Source organism: Onychostruthus taczanowskii, unplaced genomic scaffold, assembly GCF_017590055.1.
Source record: "Onychostruthus taczanowskii isolate IOZ18803 unplaced genomic scaffold, ASM1759005v1 scaffold12, whole genome shotgun sequence".
NCBI classification, from domain to species: Eukaryota; Metazoa; Chordata; class Aves; order Passeriformes; family Passeridae; genus Onychostruthus; species Onychostruthus taczanowskii.
The window spans coordinates 11,929,350-11,939,423 of NW_024498351.1; the positions used below are offsets into that span (position 1 = coordinate 11,929,350).

The 10,074-nt window shown below is 40.1% G+C and overlaps 1 protein-coding gene across 2 annotated transcripts in view; it reads right to left on the minus strand.

The window, feature by feature from the left end:
- The window catches only part of HPGD (15-hydroxyprostaglandin dehydrogenase), a 25,946-nt gene extending 23,394 nt beyond the window's left edge, over positions 1–2,552 (minus strand). The window contains exons 1-2 of one of the 2 annotated variants that reach the window (XM_041395855.1): positions 2,042–2,551; positions 1,749–1,872 (exon numbers count right to left, since the gene is read on the minus strand). In XM_041395855.1, the coding sequence (XP_041251789.1) occupies positions 1,749–1,872; positions 2,042–2,134 (217 nt within the window). In that variant the 5' untranslated portion in view covers positions 2,135–2,551. Of the gene's footprint in view, positions 1–1,748; positions 1,873–2,041 lie in introns of both variants that reach the window. The other variant, XM_041395856.1, reaches the window with a different exon arrangement.
- Between the last annotated feature and the right edge of the window lie 7,522 nt (positions 2,553–10,074).

Genomic DNA, 10,074 nt, shown 5'->3' on the forward strand with positions numbered 1-10,074 from the left:
GGGGGAGGTATTAGGTGAAAACCACCAGAGAAAAAAGTACATGCAAGACTTGAAAGTAGATTAAGCTGGTGATTTCTTGCCCATAAACCTCACATACTTAGAAACGTTAGTTCTAGTATTGGGACTTTCTTCCTACTGTAAGGGCTAAAGTAAAAAAAAAGAGGAACTCCATTCACACACATGACCTTTAACATAAAGTACAGGACTTGATTCATGTGAACCCTCTTTAAACCCTAAATGTGAAATTAATCTAAATTTGTGAAGTAGTAGCTTACAATTGCAAATGGAAAAATATGAAAAATAAAACCGTTAAAAACAACAACAACAACAAAAAAAAACCAACACCAAAACCAGCTCAGAATCCCTAAAGGATTGTGAGACATCATTGCAAATCTATGGTAAGAAACCTGCAGCAGAATCAATGCAATGATCGGAGAGGTGTTAGCAGCAGCAGCCTCCTGTTCTTGCTCTTTTCTTTGCAAGAACCATTTCCAATTTTACTCTGATTGCTTTTTTCCTACTAACGTGGTTCCAAAAACTCCCTTGCTGACCTGTCCTACTTACTCCAGCTCCTGATTCACACCCTGTTGGTCCTGCACTCACCTGGCACTAAAGAAAGGAGGAGTTGTGGGAGACAAGGCACACTGAGGTAACACCCACACAGCAGCACATGTTATTCCTACCCCTAGGATGCTTTTTCTTGCTCTTTACTCCTCCCACTTGGAGAAAAAGTCAATCATCAACCTGACTGATAAAAACTTAGCTGATTACAGCAGATCCCAGATTTAAAGTACAGCATCTTTCTTAAAAATAAACAATGTAAAGCTATAGAATTAGGAATAATCATGCTATCTTGGAACAGTGGACGGTACGGCTGAATTCTGGAATAGCAGCAATGTTTTCTGAAACGGCTATGGTCAATGATCACTGTTGAGAAAGGACCAGTGAAGTGTAATGAATGAAAACAGACCAAAACTGTTCACATCTAGCATGGCAGAAATGAATCTGGGGAAAGGACACTGACAAAAGAGATGTCAAAATCTGAATCTGAGTCACTGCCTATGAATGTACCATTTAATAATGAAACTTTGATGAAGTGATGTGCCTGTTATGAAATATTGTGAAGGTACATCAACGTTATATGATACTTAGTAGGGAACACTGTTTATCCACTAAGTGAAAACAGAAATGCAAATCATTCATGAGGGAAGCTGCTTCCATTCCATGCATCTGCAAAATGTGTGTGAAATGTTATCACCCTATAGTTAACACCATGATGAAGTAGCATGCCAGTTTTTGCCAGTTCTTCTTTCAGCTGTGGCAGCACACCATGAAAGTAAGTGCACTGTATGTAAAGAGCACTGCAACCCAGCACAGAATTTATTACTCCTGTGACGAGGGAATGCAGCTTGGAATCTCTACTGAAACCTCATAAAAAGCAAGTCTGAGCTTTAAAGTTTATATATATTACTCATAAAATAGCAATTATCTTCTGCAGAGGCTTTCATGCAAAAATATTACAGACAACACAATGGAAATGACTTTGGCTTTCTTTCTGATGTGCCAAGGAGCAAAGTGAAATTGTGGTAGTAATGCTGGTAGCAATATTTCACATCTGCAGGTTCAGGAACAAATTGTTTTTGGGTCAGTGCCAGAAGCGATCGGGAGCAGGCTGTCCCGCAGAGCTCTCTCCGCGGAGCGCTTGCCGGTGCTGCAGCCCGGGGCAGCGCTCAGCCTTCACCTCCTACCTTTCAGCTGCTCCTGATCCGTCACGTCGCACTGGATGAACAGCGTCCTCTGCGCTTCGAACTGCTCGTCCAGGGCCGCCTTGCTCTCCTCTCCGGCCTCGGAGTTGCGGTCCAGCAGGGCTACCTAAGCGGGGCAGGAGGAAAATGAGTGGCTGGCGGGAGGGCGGACGGACAGACGGACAGGTCGCCTGCTGAGCCTAGCCGAGCTCCGGGGGCTGCTACCACCCCCGGCCCGCGGGTGCCGGCTGCAGGCAGAGGGGAGGGAAAGGGAGGACGCTCTTCTCGGGACTTACTTTGGCGCCCTTGCCCAGCAGCGCCTGGACGAAAGCCCGGCCGATGCCCTGCGCCCCGCCGGTGACCAGAGCCACCTTCCCATTGACGTGCATGGCCGCGCTGCTGCCGCCCGCTCCGCGCCCGCCGAGCCGGAGCAACCCAGCGCGGTGTCACCTGCCCGGTTTCCTTTCTCCCTCCTTCGTGCCCTCCCTCCTGCCCTCCCTCCTGCCCTCCTCCTCCTTCTGCCGCCGCCGCGGCTCATTCCCCCCCACTCCCCACTCGTGTGACCGAGAGCCTCCCGGAGCTGCCTGGGCGGGGGGAAGCAGGGGCGGAGCGGGTCATTAAATCGTCCTCCCGAGTGTCTGGATGAACTCTGGAGTGCAAGAGCCAGAGAGAAGACCAGCTTCATCCCCTCTTCCCACCCCGAGGCTTTCCGGAGAGGATAGACTCGCGGCGTCCCCCGGAGAAAGGGTCCCAGGGCAGCTACAGCTCCGCTCGGTGGAGAGGGGGATTTGTGTGTGCGTGTATGTAAATCGCGTGAGAAGCTGCTGCAAGCTTTGATAAGGACTGTTGGCAGCTCCTGAGGCTATGCGAGTTTTGGTTGGCCCAAGTCGCATGAGGAATAGAGTGAGGACAGCCTCCAAAAAAAAAAAAAAAAAAAAAAAAAAAAAAAGCGCCAGTTTTTCTCACTTCAAAACACTCCACCAGCCTTCTCCCTCTCATTCCCCTAGCAGGTAGAATCTATTTTTGCATGAAAAAGCAACCATTTAATGTTACAGATATTAGACATATCAAAATAAGTGTTTTTGAGAAATTTTCAGGTGTGTGGTAAATGTAGCTTACACCTTGGAACATGTTTACCTGCTTTTATAGCTTATAAGCCTGTCTGCTACATTAATGTGAACAACTAAAATTCCTCAATACAAATGCATATGAGCATACAGTAGAAATAAGAGCACCCTTAACCACGTAAAAGCTGGAATAAATGCTCTTGTTCATTAGCTTGTTACGAGATTCACAGATGTTATCCCATAGAAAATACAATGTTGTGGACTGTTGGGTAGGCAGGAAAAATCCTTTGTTTTAGTCCTGAGCTCTATAAACATGTACATCATGTGCACACACACACACGCTTGTCTTTTATGTTCTTTGTTTTCTTTTGCTTGGTGTATCAGGTTTAAATGTTTTACTTGTGCTTTCAAGACTCTAAAGTACTCTGACTCAGACTGCATCTCTGTCATTAATGTCTTGTAATTTCTCCTTGTTTCTCAGTAACAGTGTTCCTATTTTGCCTTGTCTCTTATCCCTCTTCTGTTTTCTACTAATCTGCCTTTATCTATGGAATTCCCTTCTTTTCTATTACCTAGAAGAAAGAAATTACATTGCTCCTAGCACCCAGCAAACTGTTACTGAACCATTAAGGTAACTATGTTGCCTAATTGAATAACTCGATTAACACAAGATCTCGTTATTATAACCTTTGTCCTTAAAAATGTGAAGTAATATAATCCAGCTGCTAAAATGGATCATAGCCATTAAGTTTTCCTAAAGATCATGATTCACGGTACTTCAGAAGAGCAGTCAAAGGTGGCCTCTGGGATAAGTGATTTGTTAGCATATGATACTTGTGTTTCTGGGAGGACTCCAATTTGCTTTGGAGCTGTGAAAATTGTGCCACCCAAAGTGCCATGCCTAATGAGCTCTGTCCCAACCAGCTGAGCCAGCTTCCTTAATTTGTTGGGACATAAGTACAGCGCCAGATTAAAGTCACATCATGAGAGCAGTGTTACCACATAGGGATCTAACAATAGCATTGCAATGGAGTCTTTTACCTGCAATTTAACCCTGATATCCACCTGCCCCTCCTTCCCCTTCCCTCTCCTATGGCAATGATCAACATCTGTCATGGTCTTTACTGCCACAACGTAATTTTTTTTAAAGAGCTATGCAAAAGAAAAGATCAATAAACCCCTCTGTATTCCAAACAGCTGTAGTTGGAATGACCTTTGGCAGCAGTTTTTCTAAATTGTTGATAATTTGGCATGAATGCTAAGAACAATCTGGACTCTTTAGAAATGCTGGAATGCTTTAAAATCTCAGTGCACGCACTGTTTCCATAAAAAAAAAAAAAAAAAACACCAAAAAACAAATGCTGATAATTCTGTGTCCAGAGATCAGCTTGGTTGAATACAATCTTGGGTATCATAGGTTGAAATTGTTTGGAAGTATTCTGATAAACCAGAGTTTCTAACCTGGTTTTATTGGCTAAGCAGACTCTTGCCATTATTCCATTTGAGAATATAAATGACACATCTTTCAAGATGGTAAAAAAGGATCCACACTGATACCCATAACCTTGGAGAAATATATTTGATATAAGAGATGGTGTTCCTAACTAGAACAGGATGTGCCAATCCTCTGCAGGATGGAAGTAATAGAAGGATGGATCTGTGATTTACCCCTGGAGCCAGCAGATATCGCTTGGATGTAAGGGATATGTGTGCTTTGCTCTTTCAGACTGCACTGGATTTGTTGCCAACTCACTACAGGTACTCTTAAGAAATTTGCTGCCACATAGTCCTTTACCATCACAAGTTTTTAATTGGATCAACTGCATAAAAGATAAAATATTGCCCATAGGAAGAATCCTCTTGTAGACATCTCTTAGAATTCCTGAGTTAGCATCTCAGTCTTCTTGGTGAAACTTGGGGGGTAGGGAGTAGTTATGAAATATTTTTCTCTCCTATTCATAAGTTGACAGTTTTTGAACCTTTCCTTCAATTTTAAACAAAACTTTTGTAGAAGCATGAGGACTTCCATTGTTAATTTTTCAAATAGCCCAACCTTAAGAAAAAAAGTACCCACCCTCGCACAAAAAGTTGAAAGAACTGTCACATCAGGCAATAGCATACTGTAAATGTTCTGTTTTCATAAGTGCCAATTTACAGAAGCCTTGGGTACCTTATTCTGTGTATACTGGAATGTTTATTTAAGATGATATGCTGATTTAAGAAAATGTGACACAGTTAATAATGGTGCATCATTCAATGGTCAAGAGTCAAACCAAATCTTATCATTTTTGTGATTTTTTTCACCAAAGTGAAATTTGCACTAACACATGCCCCAAGGAATTTTTGTGTAATACATTAGCTAGACTCAAAAGTATCACAAAAAACTGTTATCTAAAATTACAGCCATGAAAAGATACCAAATGAGTACACAAATATTTGATTTTGGTGCTTTGAGAGAAAGGTAATTCCATGCAATTTCTGTTCAAAGTTAAGAAATAATGATACTACTAAATAATGTCTTAGATGCTGAAGCTACTGAGGTCAAGGCTTTCACACAAACTCCTGCACAAGGGTGCAATATTGAATGTTTATTAACCATTGCATATTGTTTGTGTACAGAATGTAATTTCTTTTATTGCTTTCTAGTAAACTTCTTGGCTAGAAATAAGTCTTTTGTTGCTTTCCTTTTATGTCTGTGGTTCCTTTTCCATTTCTCTCCATTTATTAAGTCCGTGGCTTATACTGCACTGCTCCTCATAGACCACAGTGGAATCCAGGTGAAGGAGCTCCAGGCTGTTTAAATCTATTTTTGTAGAGGAGACAGAAATATGACCTCTCAGACATATGTCACCCTGTTAATTCATTATTTTGTTACCATGTTCTCCTTCTCTGCAAGGTGTTACTCAAGTTGCTAAACAGACCAAGTAAGTGGTATCACCCTGGGAATGAATTATCAGGCAATGATAGTGTAGCAGGGCATACAAACACAGCTAATCAGCATGCGTGCTTTGGTATGTAGCTCAGTGCATTTCCCCAGCTTCTACTAAGAAGAACAGGTGGAATACAAAACTAGAGAAATGCCACAAATATCCAGCTTTGCATGGGATAATTAAAAGACAGCTTTCAGGTCACGTACTTAATGTGGTGTATGTTTTTTCATTAACAAGAAACTTACATCAAGTATGAAAAAGAGTTTTCCATGTCCAAGAGGCTTATTCATAATGCATTTTCTGTATTTTCTCCCTGCACGTATTATGTTGAAAGGCATAAATTACTGCATAAGAGGAGCGTATGCAGCTATGCTGCATTTTGGATATTACACCTAGCTGTGTATACAAAAGAGTTCAAGACATAGACTGACTGCCAGAAATATCTAACTAACTCAGAGGGCAAGAAAATGAATGAATAACAGGCTCACAGATTTGCCAAAATGCATTTTTAGGGGACAACGTCATATCAGCTCATGGTAGTGAGTGGCTAGATTATTTTGTTCACTCAGGACAACAGCAGAACATGCACAACAAATGTAATGTACTTGGGCCAAATCAGAGAAAACCAGGTACATCAAAGTAGAGTACAAGAAAATAGTTGTCAAAAATATTTTTTTCATAGTGCTTGTACTATATGTTGAACATGTCATGACTTTCATGGTGAGATTGGGATTGAGACACTAAAACAAATAGTTCTGTTGTTTGTCTTTTCAAAAATAGCAGGCAGGATAGAGAAAGCAATAATGTGGGTTTTTTGAAAATAAAGCAATTGAGGTTAGTATTATTGTCGTAATAGAATTGACAGTTGATGAAAATAAAAGGTCTTTGTTAGCTTAAAGAGGACCATACAGTGAAGGCTAGATCACTTTGCTTTATAAACTAGAAAAGGGAAGTCACTGGAGATGATAAAAAAGATACAGAGGAACTTGCACAGTGCAATTTCCTGATTCTTGAGAATGTCTAAAAAGTTTTTGTGGAACGATGTGTCAGAATATGTGGGAGGATGCGACAATAAATGAGACACAGAGAGATGATGACTGGTTTTTACATTGCCTCTAATTGACTTTAGAGAAGGAAGATTGAGATAGATTCCTGTCATTTTGGAAACATCTACTACTACTGAGAGAAAAATTTTGAAGTTAAGAAAATAATGTAGTAGCAAATATCTAGAGAAGAGGTAAAGAAAATAGCTGTCTAGGAAACTGAGGACAAAAGATTTAGAAATCCTCTCCTGAGCAGCTGTTCAGAGAGGCTTTCTAGCTCTCCAGCATGCCTTTCCTTGATCAAATTACCTCTGATCAAATTACCCCTGCCATGCTCAACATTAATTCAGTCTGTATCTCAGGCATCACAATGATAAATATTTCAATCCATTGTCCTGCATATAGGCAATATAACTGAGGAACACTTAGCTACTCATGTTTCCCCTTAGATACTTTGTTAAAAAAATAAAAAAAGCTTAAAGCAATTAAAGTAACACAAGGTTCAATGAAGATAGAAGCATTATTAATAAAATCACTTTTAAAAAGTTACTAGGTAAGGGAATTTGGGGTTAATCCCATGCTTGAAAATCAATAAGACATTTATGAGAACATGAGCATGAGGCCTTGCTAGGAAGGCAGTTCTGCAAGGTGTTTAAACTTCTCAAGGCTCGAGACAAGCTCTAAATGAATAAGGAAAGATTCAGTGTTAAAGCATGCCCTGCCCTTTCTCTATCTGATATAATTATAGGAGAACTTTTAAAACCCTGTATTTGGCACTGTCTTTAAACACCACAGCAGTACGGCAGCTGGCAGCAAAACCAAAACAAAAATATGTGAACCCCTCCCATGCCTCTTGCAAGTTTGGCAACACACTATATGCAGGAGTGACTGTCTTCCCTATTAATTTGATTATCAACCCATCAAGCACTGGAAATATCTATATGTTTGCAAAGAAAATATTGTAGGCTTATAATCAAATTGTAAAGGGCTTCCTAAAAAGCTAGGGTGAGCAATTAAAGTCACACTAGCCACCAAGTACAATAACTTGAGTTTCTTAGGACTGTGTGATTCTAGTGCAAGTGACTTGTTGTCTATTTCTTTAAAGGATTATAACCACAGAGTTAAATGGATTTTGGTATTTGTTTAAATCATGGAGTCTTATTAATTGGCTTATTTAATAGATACTACTAATATGCTTTCTTTGAGTACTATCCAGTTGAGAAGAAATATTGCTTTGATTATGTTTTAACTTTTAAAAGAAAGAGCCAAAAAAAACCCCAAAAAAACAAAAAAAGAAGAGAGAAACCCCATAAAACCTTCATATTAGCAGACAACCATGAAAATAATCAATCCTCTTATTCTGCTCTCCAGTTTTATGCATGGTCTGATGGTGATGGATGGCCTGGTTATCTTGCAAGCTAGTGTTTTGGCTCCCTCCATCTTTTTATACATATAGTCACTGTCCAGGTGCATCACTTTGTGGTTGTCCTATTTTAAGAAAAAGCTATCACATACAGAGGATTTTTTGAGTTGGGGCTGTTTATTTTGTGCTGCAGAGTGATTGTGAGATGTATGTTTTAGGGAACATTTACTACTACTGAAAGAAAAGGTTTGGAGTAAAGAAAATAATGTGCAAAAACTTGGAAGTGATATAAAAAACTTGTAGTATGCTGTAGATTAACAATTGGTCAGAATAAAGAGGTAATCACGTCCAGAAATAACATGAAAAAGTGAACCAAAAGTGAAAGAAAAGGTATGAAAGAGGAAGTAAAAAACTGATGAATGATGTAGTTTCTAGAAATTATCACATTGAATGAAATTAAGAAATGAGTCAAAAATCTCAAATGTCAGCACCATGGCACTTTTTCTTATAGGAATTTTATTGTTTTAAATTAAAGAATGCCATATGCAAAAATAAGTTGTTATTGGATTAATTCCATCCTGAAGTAAACCTGGCAGAATCTGGCAGCAAAGATAGTTTAACCTTCTTTCATTCTATATATGCACATAGAAAAATATTTTGAAAAGATTGTCCCATATGTCTTTGAACTGGAGAAAATAAAAAAAAAAAAACATTTACAGGAAATATTTCATTGTTGTCACACATCTGTCTATCTATCTATCTATCTATCTATCTATCTATCTATCTAGCTCTAATGCATTAATCTAGAGCTAATGATCATTGTTCAACCATCTCCAAGTAAGTGAAGCAATACCAAGCTATGAGGCACCTGGTCCCAGCTGGTTGACTCAGATAACTCAGCTGAGGCCTTCTATACATAAGTTTTTGGTACATTTAATTGAGGAGAATGAGGTGTGTGATCCGAATGGGAAACTTTTCTGCTGAGCTGCTTAGAGCTTTTGAGTATGAATGTTAAACGTCACATAGGGCTTATGAATAAGCCTTGTACTTTGGATATCTGTTCATTTGGCTCCTCAACATCAGTGTGTAACTAAGAAGACATACTAGTCTATTGACTAAAAAGACATAATAGTCTATTGACTATTTAAAAGACATACTAGTGGTGTCAGAATCACTACAGCATGCATAATGTGGTTAGACTGTGAAACCCATTGCCATAGGGTGTTACAACATTTTAAACAAGTTCAAAAAATCATCAATGAAAATTATAGAATCACATAATAAGCTGAGTTGGTAGGGACCCACAAGGATCGCCCAATCCAACTCACAGCCCTGCTCAGCACTGTTTCCAAGAATCACACCTCGTGCCCAAGAATATTGTCCAAACACTTCTTGAACTCTGTCAGGCTTGGTGGTCTGTCCACTTCCCCACGGAACCTTCCAGTGCCCAATCAAGAAGAAGAATCTTTTTCTAATATTCAACTCAACCCTCTCCTGGCACAGCTTCAGGCTGTTCCCTTGGGTCCTGTCACAGGTCACCAAAAGGAGAGATCAATGCCTGTCCCTCCTCTGCTCCTCATGAGGAAGTTGCATTGATGTCTCCCCTCAATCTCTTTTTCTCAGGCTGATGTGATGACTGCATTGTCTTTCAGGTGTTTTTCATTACCTCCCAGAATAATCCTCTCCATAACTTCACCAGGCACTGACGTGGGACTGACAGGCCTGATACTGGGGTCTTCCTTCTAGACCTTCTTAAAAACTGCCACAATGGTCGCCAGTTTCCACTCAGCTGGGACTGCTCTGGATTCCCAAGAATGCTCAAAATCATTGAGATAGGTTTTGCAATGACATCAGCCAGCTCTTTGAATATTCTTGGCTGAACCCCATCAGACCCAATGGATTTGTAGGGATCCAGCTGGGTCAGCA